The 14,473-nt window shown below is 57.7% G+C and overlaps 1 protein-coding gene across 9 annotated transcripts in view; it reads left to right on the forward strand.

Annotated features, from left to right (window-relative positions):
• The window catches only part of TNS1 (tensin 1), a 54,471-nt gene that overhangs the window by 34,093 nt on the left and 5,905 nt on the right, over nt 1-14,473 (forward strand). For 2 of the 9 annotated variants that reach the window (XM_082056726.1, XM_082056729.1), the window contains 13 exons: nt 1,656-1,834; nt 2,048-2,186; nt 4,569-4,661; nt 5,598-5,633; nt 8,777-8,951; nt 9,578-10,446; nt 11,796-11,882; nt 12,466-12,597; nt 13,014-13,106; nt 13,653-13,730; nt 13,833-13,904; nt 13,982-14,150; nt 14,399-14,467. In XM_082056726.1, coding sequence (XP_081912852.1) covers nt 1,656-1,834; nt 2,048-2,186; nt 4,569-4,661; nt 5,598-5,633; nt 8,777-8,951; nt 9,578-10,446; nt 11,796-11,882; nt 12,466-12,597; nt 13,014-13,106; nt 13,653-13,730; nt 13,833-13,904; nt 13,982-14,150; nt 14,399-14,467 — 2,191 coding nt within the window. The remainder of the gene's footprint in view (nt 1-1,655; nt 1,835-2,047; nt 2,187-4,568; nt 4,662-5,597; nt 5,634-8,776; nt 8,952-9,577; nt 10,447-11,795; nt 11,883-12,465; nt 12,598-13,013; nt 13,107-13,652; nt 13,731-13,832; nt 13,905-13,981; nt 14,151-14,398; nt 14,468-14,473) is intronic. The other 7 variants (XM_082056728.1, XM_082056731.1, XM_082056730.1 and 4 more) reach the window with 5 other exon arrangements.

A 14,473-nucleotide genomic window follows, 5' to 3' on the forward strand; every position in this document is an offset into this window, starting at 1 on the left:
GGAGTCGTGTTTCAAAGCTGCTCTTAGTGGAATTTTCCAGGCCGCCTCCGTGGCTGGAGCCAGCCCCGTTGGCTCGCGTCCCCCGCCTCCCAGCCCGGCCGCCTCCCCCCCCAGCTGTGATTTTATTGTTGTTGCCGTTCACTGGGCTGATTATTTAGAAATGCACCCAGGCCACCTCCCTCCCGCGCCCCAGCCCTTTCCCCGCTCCCAGCCCATTCCCCAGGGCCGGGACAGCTCCGGTGCGGGAGCAGGGACGAGGGGCGGTCGGCGGGTGCGAGGCGTGGGTCCCGCACGGAGCCCCGGGGAGTGAGGGGAAGCAGCTGATGGCTGCTTTTCCTTAGCCAGCCCGTGGGAAAAGAGTTGGTGTTTGAAAAGTGCATTTCCTGGAGCGTGATGCTGGCCTCTTTCCCCACCCCCCCTCTTCTTTTTATATGTTGTTTTTTTTTCTTCCCCCCCCCTGTGCAGTGTGCTGGGCCACGGGGAGTGTGAGCCCTCCCTGCCTCTGCGGGAAAGGTGGAGGGGATGGTGCTGTCACCTCTGCTAGTGGGGCTGAGACCAGGGGTCACCCCACTGCTGTGTGGGTCCTGAGGGGGGAACGGGAGTCCCATGGAGCTCTGAGCTGTGATGCTCTGCCTAGTTCCCCTGCACTGAACCCAGCACCATTGTCCCTGAGCCCTAATTAACCTCTTAGTCAGGCGAGATGGGGCAGAGAGTATGTTTGGGCCTTGCTGGGGGGTTTTAGGTCACACCCCTCATCCCAGCCCCTCAAATCCCCTGCCTTGCACTGGCTTTGTTCTCATTCCTGGGCTTTATCCCAACCCATGGGCTCGCCAGTGGGCTCTACCAGACCCTGACAGCCTGGAGTAATCCATTCTGTCACAGTGACTTGCTTGCTTCCTTCTTCCCCCCAGGGTCTCACAGCCCCTTGGTGCTGTCCCAGGCCACGGGCACTGGTGGTGCTGGGGTCTGGGAAGGTAGTTTGGGGGCAGATGGAGAGGAGATCATGATCTCCCCTTTTAGGAAGGCTTTGTGCTGGTAGTAGGAGATCAGCAGTGGTTTGTTGGGATTTCCTGCACTATTCCTCTGGGGTTTCTCCTCCTGACCTGGTGTTCCCTCTGCTTTAGGGACTTGCAAAAGCAGGCTTTTTCCACTGCTATGATTGAAGCTGCATCAGGCTGTGGGAGTGGGGATGCAGCTGAACGCAGCTGCTCCGGTGCTGGGGGATTTGACCCTTTCCCACCATGATGCTGTTGAGAGGTGCTGGTCCTCCCCAGCTCTGCAGGGCTGGGCTGCTCGCAGGGTGCTCATGCCCCTTGCACCCACCGCCTGGGGATGCTGCCTCTGAGTGCAAGACTCGAGGTCCTTGGGAAGGCTAGTGTAGTGGTCCAGCCACTAGCCACACAACTCTGCCTTGCTTTTTTGCTTGGCCCAGGGCCAGTGCTGTACGGTGTATCTGCTCCAGCTCAAAACTGAATGTGCTGGTCTAGGGGTTAGATGCAGGTGAGTGCTGAAGCTGCCATCTCAACTGGGCAGAGTCCCCTCTGTGGTAACCAGCCCTGGTGGGACTTCTCAGATCAGCCCTGGAGCATCTCCTGGTGGTCCCCATCTCAGCTGGCAGCTCCTCACCCAATCGCCACCCTGTGCTTGCCCTGCAGGGGTGCAGTCCCGGGAGAAGCCCCTGGAGGAGAGCACTGTCCCTGCTCGCAAGCGAACCCCCACTGACAGCCACTATGAGAAGAGTTCACCGGAGCCAAGCTCGCCCCGCAGCCCTACCATCCTCTCGCCTGAGGTGGTCAGCACCATCGCAGCCAACCCTGGAGGGAGGCCCAAAGAGGTGTGCTGGGGTGGGGGATGCTGGGGTGAGGGGGTGGCTGGTGGGGTGCAGCCACCTCTGGAGAAGGAGAAGGCTTAGAGGGGCATATAGGACTTTTAGCATCCATGACATCTTGCAGGGTTGTGGGTTAATGATGCTTTCGGTGGAGGTGGTGTCCTGGAGGGTCATGAACATTGTAGAAACGGGACTGACCCTTTCTCCTGTTCTCTCCAGCCTCACCTCCACAGCTACAAGGAAGCCTTTGAAGAGATGGAGAGTGCCTCCCCCACCAGCCCACCCTCCAGCGGTGGTGAGATTTCCTCCCCCACCCCAGCCTTCCCTGTCTCGCCACAAACCCCTTACTCCAACCCCTGTAAGTGCTGCGGCTCCGGGAGGCGGAAGGGCTTGGTGGGTGGCTCTCGGCAAGCCAGAAATTTGCCAAGGGTCAAACAGCTCCAGGCTCCAGACACCACCACCATGTCAATCACTCCTCCTCTCCATCCTTCTCTCTCTTCCACATCCCACCACTCCATGCTGCCATCAGCATCCCACTGCCATCAGAATCATGTGCTCGGCACCCTCCTGTTGGCTTTTTCCCACCCTATACTCCCTGGGACATTTGCTTATTGGGATTCCAAGTGGGCTAAGGAGAGAGACGGGGTCCAAAAGACAGGATCCTTGCACTCCATCCCAGTGCTGCACCTCCCCGTCTTTCCTGTCTGCATGGCAAGAAGGGCAGTGAGGCTGCAGTAGCAGGCGAGCCAGGGGGAGGCAGGAGGGACCGGAGACTGGGAGGGGGCTCAGGGCAGACCCTTGCATGCTGTGCCACTTCTCACTCGCTGTTTCCAGAGCAGGATGTGGAGAAGGCTGGGAGATGCCATCCCTTTGCATGCAGCTTTTATCTGCTCCTCCAGTGTGGCATGCCTCCGTTCTGACTAACCCTGATTGTGCAGTTGTGGTTGGTTTTTGTGGACTGGGTTTGTGTGACTGTCTTGAGCTATGCGCCTTGATGGGCAGCCTCATGTCAGCACAGCACGACTCGGGCTGGACCAGTGCAATGGAGCAGTCGGTCAACTGGGAAACCCATCAAAAAGTTGGCAGCCCCTTCGTACCCCCCAAGCAAAATCACTTTTGTAGGCTGGATGCTGAGGGATGCTCTGGGCCTAGTGATGCTCTGGCTGAGTGCAGCCCTCTTTGATGCCACATCCTGGTTGAAATGGGGCTGCCTACCCCTATAGCTTAGCCCATGGGGCTCAAGGATGTTTCCTCCTGTGCTGTTGCTGTTATTCCCCTGCAACCTGCTGGTATTTGAGCCCTGTCTCATGGGATGCAGTGACTGGAGTGTGAGAGTGTCCCTGGGGCATTTGGCAGCTCAGAAATGGCCCCGTTGTTCCAGGGACCCAGAGAGCTTGGCCCCAGGGCACTAGCTCCTTGGCAGTGGAACAGTGACTTGTTTTGGGGGCTGAGTCACTTGCAGAGGTGATGGGAACGCCTGGCTGTGGATGTGGCCTGGAGGCAGCACTTCTTAGCCATCACCAGCCAGGGAGACCTGGCATGCCTGAAGCTGCAGGTTGCAGGCTTTGCCAAAGTGCTCCCAGGGGAGGATGGAGGAAAGATTCCCTTCCATGGGGAGATGTTGGTCCCAGGGGAATTCCCAGCCCCGGGGAGGACTCCGCTGCTTGTCAGACAGAGTGTGAGCTGACACTGTGGCTTGTGGCTGACCAGATTTGGGGAAATTGGACACCTGCTGGTGAAAATGCTGCCTTCTTCATTTCCCAGGGACTCAGCTGCTCAACTGCTCCAGCCCGAGGCTGCTGGGGGGACCTGGCCATGGGGTGAGGGTCTGGCTTTCCTCTGGAGCACCCACCACCCACCGTGTCCTAGCCTCGCTGTGGGCCCCATGCCCGTGCCACGAGTCGTGGACGTTCAAATGCTGATGGAGGGATGTTCCCTCTGGTCCCTCTTGCTGGGGATGAGACCCAGGGAGATGCAGCATCAAGGAGATGGGTCAAAGCCTGGGGGCAGGAGGGGACAGAAAGTGTAGTCTGCTTGGAGAGGTCCACTGCGGCCTGTGAAACCCTGCTGCTGGTGTGTCCATACCATAGCCATACATACATATGCAGTTCCTCTTGGTACATATGTATGGTAACAGAGGCACAGACCTCATGTGTGCATTACAGCCCCTCAGGGAACATGCTCTGTGTGAACATCCTCACCCACCCGCTGAGCTGGTCTGGAGGGCTGGGGGTTTTTTGGCAGTCCTGCTGCCCCTTTCTTGGGGGTGATGAGCTGCCCTGAGACAGCACAATCCCACCTCAGCCAGATGTGGTGATTGGCAGAGGGGGGTTAAGGTTTGGGAGTGCTGGGTTGGAAGGTGGCTGCTTGCACAAGGGCAATGAAAAAGGCTTCATGCCTATGGTGGGACCATTCCCTTGTGAGGGTGCTGCTGGGAGATGGGGTCTGGGCCTGCCCTGGGAATTGCCCCCTTACTCTATCCTGCCAGCCCTGCAGTGGGGCACACTGCTTATTCTTGGGTACCTCCTGCCTTTTGTGCATCCCCAAATGGAGTGGGGGGTGGGTGACCTTCCCCAGGGTGCTGCATCACACAAGGGCTCTTCTTGGCAGCCCCTGACTGCAGCTGGTGGGTGGGATGGGTCATGTGGGCTCTGAACCCCTGGGTCATGACAGCTCCAGCCTTTCTGAGGCTTCACCTCCCACTCCTCAACTAACACTCCTGTGTTCCCTGTGCCGACAGTGCGTTCTCCCCCTGGCCTGGCCAAGACCCCTCTCTCAGCACTGGGGCTGAAACCCCACAACCCGGCTGAGATCCTGCTGCATCCAGTGGGAGGTGAGTGCAGGCATGGGGGCTGCAGGTGTTTTTTTGGGGGGTGTGTCTGTGAGGATACCTCTGGAAGAATCCCCTGGCTGGAGAAGGCACGTCTGCCTCATTTTTGGGCCAGGTAGCCTTGGGGTCCTTGTCACCTACTGTGGGGACTCTGGGTCTGTGTGAGGGTGGGGGATGTTGGTGCTGCCTAGGAGGCTTAGCCCAGAAGGGTCTCTGGTGGTGGAGGCTGGAAAACTCAGGGGTCCTGCCTCCTCCCCAGCCCCATCTCCCTCCCTCCCTTCCTTCTTCCCTCCCTTCCTTCTTCCCTCCCTTCCTTCTTCCCTCCCTTCTCCTCTGCAGCACAGCCAGAGAGGATTTGCTCTCCAGGAGCTGAGCCTGTCAGCTGGAAACAGTATCCAGAGCTCTCTCAGTTTCAGAGAGTGGTCCCTGGGTGCAAAGGCCCTGCTATCCTGAGGGCATGTCCCAGAGCAGCCTGCCAAGCCAGACCTTGCTGCTCCCCAACATCTGAGGCCCCTTCCTGGGCCATCTATGAGTGTAACATCCCCAAATCCTGGCTAAGCCTGCGGGCATGGCGTGGCTGAGCCCACCCTTCTCCTTGTGCTCCCAAGGGCGAGCTGATACTTTTTTGGTGCTTGCTGGCTTTCCTGGAGCAGCCCTTTGTGGTGGCTCCCCACTGTTCCCTCTTCCCCACCTGAAAGCAGCTTCTTGGTGTTTGGACATCATCTCTGGGATGTCCAGGTGGACCCTGGGGCTGTGTGAGGCCAGGGGCTGAGTTTGGGGTGCTGTGTTGGGGATTTGTGGGGCTCTCCTTGCACTCTGTGTGCCTGTGCCCAAGTAAGGCAAAGCTACTTAACTCAGATTTCTCTTTCTTTCTGTCTCACACCTCCCTTCTTCCTCCTCGCCCTGATCCCATCTCTCCTCTGCCCCTCTGTCTCTCAGAGCTAGAAGGGGAGGCGGGCGGTAGCTCTGAAGAAGGTAAGAAAGGCTTTTCTTTCTCTGTCTCTTCTCTCCTCGTGCTCGCTGTTGGGACTGTTGCTCAGAGCAGGCTCCCACTGTTTGCGCCAGCAGCCTTCCCTTGCGCTGGCCCCTAGGGATGGAAGAGCCTGAGTCTTGCTGGTATCACTCCCTTTTGAGAAAGGAAACGTTGTGCTTTGTGTTGTGGTTGGCTCCCCCAATGTCCAAGTTGGCGCTGGAGATCTGTCACGTTGGGTGGTGATCATCCATGGGGGCTGAGAGCTCTTTGTTGGTGCATGTTATCCTCGCCAGTGGCATGCTGAGGATGCTGGCATCTCACGGCCAGCTTTGGACAGGCCTGGTGGGGGGCTGGGAGCAGCAGCCCCAGTTCTGGGCTCCTGCCCTCCCTTCTGGCTTTGCCGCTGCTGTTTGGAGCGAAAATAAACCAAAGTGCAGCACAAAAGGTCACTAGGCGCAGAGGCCACCAGTGTGCTGCCGGCTCAGCCGGCTGGACAGCAGTACAGTGCCGGCAGCCGGTGTGCATCCTCTGCTGTACGGGAGACTGCCAAAATTCCCCCCGCCTCTCTCATCCCTGGACTGCACCTCTCCTGGGATGCTGAGGACTGGGCTGAGCTGGGACAGAAGTTGGGGGGTGGCTCTACCGATGCTGGGGGGCACATCTCCCATGGGGATGGAGGCTTAGGGAGTGGCTGTGATTCCCTGGAGTGCTGCCTGCTATCTAATGGTTATTGGGTGGTTTTACTTTCTTCTTTAATAAAACTTGGGGCCCTCAGGGCTGGGATGGGGAACCGTGTGCTCAGGGTGGGTTTTGGGGAGAGGATATCTCTTCTCAGTGAATTTGCGATGCTTCCTGTGGCCCCAGGAGCCGGCAGTGTTTCTCCCCCAGGAGCTCCTCAAAATGTACATAACCCAAACGTGAACGTTGTGTAATATGGGAGAAAGTGTTTGCTTGAAGCAAATGTTCTGGTTCTGATTTTTCAGCAATGACTTCTTGGATACATTAAAGGATGTCTGGAGATCCCGCTCTGGCCGAGCTGAGTAGCCACCACCAGCCTCTTGCCCTGCTTTAGTCCTTTCTCTTGCATAACATGATGCTTTTTTGGGGGACTGAATCTGCAGGGAGGTGTGTTTTGGCTTAACAAAGCTTTGGCTTAACACCCTCTGCACCAAGCCACAGGCTTCATAGGATCCCTGCCCCGCTGGGCTCTGCTCAGCTGCTCCTGGGACCGGGGGATGCTCTGGCAGCACAGGAGCTCGGGGCCTGGCTGCCACCTTTAGAACAGCCCGGCGGTCGCAGTGTTGGGGATTTCTGGCTGGAGCAGAGCCCCGCTTGGATTCAGGATTCCCGAATGACTGCTCACCCCCTGGTGACTCAAGGGCTTCCCGTCTCCAGAGCCTCTTAAAAAAACCCACTAGGATGAAAGATCTGATTTTTTTTTTTTTTTTAACCTAAAAAAGCCTTGATTGAAACTGCTTAGTTTTTTTTTTCTTTCTTGTTTCCTATATTGAGCCAAACAAATGGAACACATTGGTGTGGCACACAGTGTGCTCCCCTGTGGGCTGTCCCCTTCCCTCAGCCCCTGGCTCCTACCTCCATCCAGCCCCCACCTTTGCAGGAGGGCCTGGCATCTTCACAACCGTTTGGTCTTAACCTCTTGCAGGCTGACTCATATGTACTGTCTGGCTAATTTTAGTCAGGGGTGGGGAGCTGGGGGAGAAAAGTGAGTAGCTGTGAAATTAATTTAATTACCTAAGCAATGATGAGTTTCTTGCAGCTGCCCTGGGCGTCCCCCTGGGCAGTGCCACGTCCCTGTCACTCGGAGCTGTGTGTCCTGCCTCAGATGCTGGTACTCAGCCTGTGTTGAGGTCCTTGGTCTGGTTTGGCTCATATCTTCCCTTGGTGGATGAGCAGGGCACGGCAGGGAGATCAGCCCGAGGCATGGATGGTTCTTTCCATGTCTTCAGGTGAATGGGCATGGAGACACTAGAGAGGAAGGAAGAGGACCCACGACAGTCTTTTTCCTTGCAACCCCCTGGTCCAGCACTGAACACAGAGCTGTGCATTGGCATTGCTGATTGTGAGCAGGCTGGCTTGCTGGTAGGCTTAGCTGAAGCCTGTCTGTTATGACTAATGATAATAATAATGTTTGTCATGCTAATTATTACTATGAAGCCGCCTCAGGCATGACCAGCCTGGAGCCAGGGACCTGCACGGGTGCCTTAGCATTTGGCGCCAGTGGGTCTTGCTTAGGGTGTTGTTCCCCGGCATGAAGGCAGTCGGTGGCACGTGCCAGCCCACATGTGACATGGCTGCTGGGGCATAGGGCGACGGGGCTGAAGCTGCAGCCCCTTTGCCTGTCACAGCTTTTGGGAGAAGCTGGGGATTGCAGGAGGCTATCGTAGGGATAGGAACTAGCCTGGATGGAGCAGGAGGCAGAGGAGAAAAGGAGGAGAGAGGGCTGGGACTGGCGGCTGCCTTGGCTGGTGATGGTGAGCCCAGCCCACTGCTTCTGACACGGGACAGCTCGGCAGCTCCAAAGGAAAATTACTTTTCTTGGTCATGCTTGTGGGCTCCTGTTTCAAGCTGGGCTGGAAATGAGACTGTTGGATACTGCAGTGGAAATAGCTGGAGCTGCTCTCTGGTCTGTTGCTGGAGATGGTGAGGTGGAGATGCAGAGGTGGGCTGCACGGGGCAGAGACCGCCAGGCATCATCGTCAGTCCCGTGTGAGTCAGCGCAGGCTGGGTAGAGTCATGGCTCTATTTTTAGAGGCTGGGGATGAGCAGGGAGCACGACGTGTGCTTTGTGGCATCCTGGGCGGGGAGGGACACTGACTCAGAGCCGGGTGGAGTGGCTGTGGCACTGGAAGGGACCACGGTCCCATGTGCTGTAATCCCCTTGGGGAAAAGATTAGGCACTACCCCCCTCCCCATGCCCTGGCTTTGGGTCTTCAGCACCCATTGGAGCAACCTAAAGGCCTAGGTGAGCCAGATGTGTTTTTCCACGCCCCCTGTGGGATGAGAGAAATATGCAGCTGGAGGAGCTCAGCTCAAACACCTTCACTGTCTGAAAAGAGGATACTGGGAAGGGCATGGCCCTCTGCCCATGGGAGCTGCGGGCTCATCTTTTTCTCTTTTGCCGCAGAGCCCAGGAGCTATGTTGAGTCGGTGGCCCGCACGGCCACAACAGGCAGGGGAGGGACCCTGCCCGCCGCCCAGCCCGGGGGCCCCGAGATGCCCACCAGGAATGGCACCTTTGCCAACTCCTTCACTGCCCCCAGCCCCGTCTCTACCAGCAGCCCCATTCACAGCATGGATGGGTAAGGCAGTGGGTGCAGGTCTGGGTGGCCGGTGGGGCTGGGGCTGAAATTTGAACTTTGAAATTGCCTTTGCAAGGACCCCCAATTCCCTGCGCAGGGTTTCGGGGTCCTGCCTAACCGTGTGGCTCACTGCCCTGAGGACACAAAGCTGGGTCACTGGTGGTCACTGGTCCTCAGCAGCATCTCGCTGGGAACCTAGCCCTTGGGGTGGGAGGAGGGATGGGTTCTGTGCTAACCCCTAGCCCTGGGTTGGGCTGAGCACTGGTGGCCTGTGGTGCAGTGGAGCCATCGTCCCTGTCCCCTTTCCACCCTGCCCATCGGGTGTCCTGCACCAGCTCACCTGGTGAGGCTGGCAGGGAGGAATGAACATGGCATTTTGCTGGGAGAGGAGCTGGAAAATGCTCTTGTCTCACAGTTTTGAGAGGGAATTTGAATGTGTGTGGGAGCTAAAGCTGCCACCAGTTGCTTTTATGCAGCTGGCAGGACCCATCCCACTGTTGCTTCTGAGCAACCAAGCAGCTGTCTGGCACTGTGCCTCAGTTGCCCTGTGCACCACTCACAGGAAGGTGCCAGCCAGCAACAGGAACAAGTGATGGTGCTGAATCCTCCTTCTCATCTCTCCTCAGGGCCTCTCTCCGCAGCTACCCGTCGGAGGGCAGCCCCCACGGCACACTTACACCTCCCCACACCTCGGCTGAGCCTCTTTACCGGTCACCTGTTGGCTCGCAGATGCCATCTGCTCACAGCAGCTACCAAAACTCGTCTCCATCTTCCTTTACAATGATCCAGGGTGGGGTCCCAGGCTCAGCATATACCAGCCCCGACTACCCTGATAGCCGAGCTGGCCTCCAGCCGGACCTCCAAGCTCGGCCACAGCCGCAGGTCAGCGTGGCGGGGGCCCATGTCCTGCCGGGGAGCCCCCGCACCCTGCACCGGACAGTGGCTACCAACACGCCGCCCAGCCCTGGCTTTGGGCGAAGAGCCGTCAACCCTAGCGTGAGCGGTGCTCCTGGCAGCCCTGGGCTGGGCAGGCACGCCATGGCAGCCCACAGCAACCTGGTGGCCCCGCCGGGGAGCCCCAGCATGGTCAGGCATCAAGTTGCGACAGCCGTCCCCCCTGGCAGCCCCCTGTATGGCTACCCCAGCCCGGAGGAGAGGCACCCAACGCTGTCTCGGCAGAGCAGCTCCTCTGGCTACCAGCCTCCCTCCACGCCATCCTTCCCTGTCTCGCCGGCATACTACCCTGGCACGAGCACACCGCACTCCTCCTCCCCGGACTCGGCTGCCTACCACCAGGGCAGCCCCACACCGCAGCCCGCGCTGCCTGAGAAGCGGCGCGTATCGACAGGGGACCGCTCCAACAGCCTGCCCAACTATGCCACCATCAACGGCAAGGCGTCCTCGCCCCTCTCCAGCGGCATGTCCAGCCCCAGCGGTGGGAGCACCGTCACCTTCTCCCACACGCTGCCAGACTTCTCCAAGTTCTCCATGCCAGGTAAAGGATGCTGTTGGAGGTCCCCATGTTCCTCTGCTCCAGGCTCTCCCCTCCTCCTCCTCACTGGCTGGCAGTGAAGGAGTTTGCAGCCGTGTCCTGATTTACCCCTCCTGCCCATCCTCAGACCGGTAACACTGCTGGGGCTCGGGCCATTTCCTGCACTTTCTGGTAAATCCAAACAGGAAAAGCACTGACCCGGCATGGTGTAAGCAGTACCCAGAGTTGTGTACAGGGAGATCAAAGCACCCGGAGGCAGCTTTTCTCTGCCGTGGGGATGTGCTGACCTCCCGGCCCCATTCCCAGTGGGTTTTACTCTGTCAAGACCCTGCTGCGGTGCTGCCTCCTCGTTTCAAATGATGTGTTGTGCCCTGGGTGTCGCCATGCCTGGAACGCCTTCGCTGGTTTCCATTACGGGACACCTCGGTGACGCCAAGATTGGGATGATAGGACAAAGGGAATAAAGCCGTGGGGCAGCGGTGGCTCTGGCTGCCTGGCCGGTTTTGCTGCTGAGTGCACAGCCCTTTGTGGGCAGGCTGGCGCCCACCCTGGCCCTGTGACCCGCTGTGGCTGGGACCTTTCCCAGCTGGGAAGCACAAGCAGTTAAAAACCATAACAATTGACAAGTGGGCTGGGGAGGGGAGCAAGCCTCCCACCTCTCTGAAGGTGACCAGATTGCAGAGGTCTGATAACACGTCTCCAGCAGTGATGCTATCCAGCCCGCTGGGTTGTTTGCTCGGTTGTCTTTGGAAAGCAGGTGGCTGGAAGCATTACCCCAGTAAAGCTGTGGCTTCATGGCTGGAGGACCGGCTCCCATTGGGGCCATCCCACTGGTGGGCATCGAGTTAGGCAGGGTCGGGCTGGGTGCTGTGTTCCTCGGGGAGCACAGTTCCTCTGCATGGAGCAAAGAAGGGAAAGCAAAGGGAAATAATTTATTTTTATGATAGATGAGCCAAAGGTTGAACATTGGAGAGCAGCGAAGGTCCTCTGAAGTTAAGGGATCTCTCTTGCCACACCCTGGACATATCTCTTTCTTTCAACATCCTTCATTTCACCTGGCCAACTCCCTTTTAAATGATGAATTCCCATTTTGTGTTGGCTTCTGTGGCAAGGAGGCTCATCCCACACAGAGCCCTTTGAGAGCCCTTGTGCCTGGGTTTAGCTTTAGATACGCAGCAGCCCCCTCAGCTCCAGGTGATGATCAGTCTGCCTGGGTTTGTAGGATAGGGTTGTGGTTGGGGCTGAGAAGAGGAGGAAGTCTTACTGCTTTAGCCAGATTTGCTAAAAGCTCATGTGGAGTTTCAGATGCAGCATCTTAACTTTTTTCTTGTCTTCTCTTTCCTTCTTCGCAGACATCAGCCCCGAGACTCATGCCAATGTCAAGTTTGTGCAAGACACTTCCAAGTACTGGTACAAACCGGAGATCTCCAGGGAGCAGGGTGGGTACATGACGCAGGGAGAAGGATATGATCAAGTGAGCCATGGTCGGGATTGAAGGTGGATTGCGGATACTCAGATCATGGCAGAGTGGGGGGTTGCAGCCCAGCTCAGCTGCAGGTTTGCATAATGTGGGCTCCCCAAACCTTCCTTTTGGTGGAGGAACCCTGGTCCCCACAACATGCAGTTAATCTATGCAGTTTGGGGTGCAAAGCACCCACATCTTGAGTTGAGAGAGCTCAGAGGGGGTCTTGGAGACATGACTAAAATAAGAAGTGACAACAAGGAGGGGACAAGGTGCCTCAGGGTCAAGGTCACGTCATCTGTCGCCTGATCCCTGCCTGCTCTCCAGTGCTCAGTTGCGCAGAGCTGGGCTGGGTGGGAATGGATGCTCTGAGTTGCACATGCAAGGGCACTGGAGTCTGGGAGGAGGCGAGCCCCTGCCTGGTTCCAGATCCCCTCAAGAACTCCACCCAGATATGCAGATGAGTGATGGCACCCATCCCAACCCATACACCTGCTGTTTTTGGAGGGCTCATTGGCTTTCATTGTGCCAGCTCTGAGGTCTTCCCTCCTCTCCTGCAGCCATTGCACTGCTGAAGGACAGGGAGCCAGGGGCTTTCATCATTCGAGACAGCCACTCCTTCCGCGGAGCCTATGGCCTCGCCATGAAAGTAGCTTCTCCGCCTCCCACAGTCATGCAGCAGAACAAGAAAGGTATTGTGCTCTCTTCTCCATCCCACGCTTGCCATCGTTCGGCCAGGGTGAGCGGGCAGCCGGGTCTGCTGTGCTGGTCGTGCCCTTGGGTATGTGCTGATGTGGCAGGATCCCTCCCCTCCCAGCTGTCTCCTCACAGGGCACAGGGAAGTACCAGACGCCCTCTGCTCTGAGCAGTGGAGGGCTCAGGGACAGCTGCATCTCGGGCTTTGGCATGGTGAAATTGGCACAACCTCCCTGGCCTGCCAGCACCCTGGGGGAGCCTGGCTTGGGGTCAACCCTGTGCAAAGGCCTGGGTTTGGGGAGGGTGTGTGGGCTGGCAGGGACCCCTCCCTTGAGCTGGAGTCCACGTAGGACTGCAGAGTGGGAGGAGGAGTGGTATGGCTCTGATGTGAGAATGTCCCTTCTCTTCCTAGGAGACATCACCAACGAGCTGGTGAGGCACTTCCTCATTGAGACCAGCCCACGGGGTGTGAAGCTAAAAGGATGCGCCAACGAGCCCTATTTTGGTGAGTGCCCCCAGTGTGCTTCCTGCATGTGGGGCTGGGTTTGGAAAGCCTTGCCTTTGCTGGACTATCAAAACAGACTATCTGGGAGAGCCCCTGTCACTTTTACTGCCTCTGGTCCCTGCACAACCGACTGCTGTGAGCATTTGGATTCTCTGGGGCCATGCACATTCATGAGTATACACAAATGTGTGTATATACAAAGGTATGTATCTTCCTGCACACACATGTAGGACAAATGATGCTGCTGGGCAGGGTGGAGGGCAAGGTCTCCCCTTGTTCCATTTTTCCCGTGGTTAAAGTGCTCTGAGGTGCTGCATGAGGACGTCTGCCCCATTCGTTGCTAAGGTGGCCCTGGCATCTCTGCCCCTTCTCTGAGCCCTCCATGGTCATGGTGGTTTCAGCAAGAGGAATTGCCACATATGGCATTAGGACCAGTGAAGAAACCCACCAAAAAGCCTGTTCCCATCCACCTAGAGCAACAACGGTCTACCACCAGGGAAACCCATGTCCCCAGCCCTGCGCTGACCATTGCCCCTCTCTCCCCAGGCTGCCTCTCGGCTCTGGTGTACCAGCACTCCATCATGCCCTTGGCCCTGCCCTGCAAGCTCGTCATTCCTGACCGAGGTAAGAGCCAGGACCAGAAGGGAATGTATCTGCCCCAACAGCCTGCAGGGATGGGGTGGATTTCCAAGCAGGGAGCAGCAGTAACTGTCCCATGTCTTCTAGATCCCATGGAGGAAAAGAAAGACAACACATCAGCCACCAACTCGGCCACGGATCTCCTCAAACAGGGTGCAGGTGAGTAGGGGGGGCTGTTGTGGGGTGAATGTGGCCAGAGTAGTGTCTGACCCCACGCCTGATGTCTCCTTTTCCAGCCTGCAATGTCCTCTTCATCAACTCTGTGGAGATGGAGTCGCTGACGGGCCCCCAGGCCATTGCAAAGGCTGTTGCTGAGACACTGGTAGCTGACCCCACGCCCACTGCTACCATCGTCCACTTCAAAGTCTCTGCACAAGGCATCACCTTAACCGACAACCAGAGAAAGTAAGATCCCTCATGGCCATGTCCCTGCGTCCCCAAAGCCAATGGGGCTGTGATCCAGGGAGTGTGTGGCTGAAGGATGTCCCTGGGGTGGCATGAACCTCATCATGGGCAGGGCTGGGCTTTGTCCTTGACTCCTGGAGCATCCTAGAGGAGACCCATGGGAGTGTCCCCGGTGCCAGCGGGGCTGGGCTGTGGTGAGGCAGTGGTGGGGGCTCTCTGGCCCTGATGTTCTCTGCCATGTCTTTCAGGTTGTTCTTCCGACGACACTACCCCCTCAACACTGTCACCTTCTGCGATCTGGACCCCCAGGAACGAAAGTGAGT

This window comes from Streptopelia decaocto (genome assembly GCF_964273445.1).
Source record: "Streptopelia decaocto genome assembly, chromosome: 6".
Taxonomy (NCBI): domain Eukaryota; kingdom Metazoa; phylum Chordata; class Aves; order Columbiformes; family Columbidae; genus Streptopelia; species Streptopelia decaocto.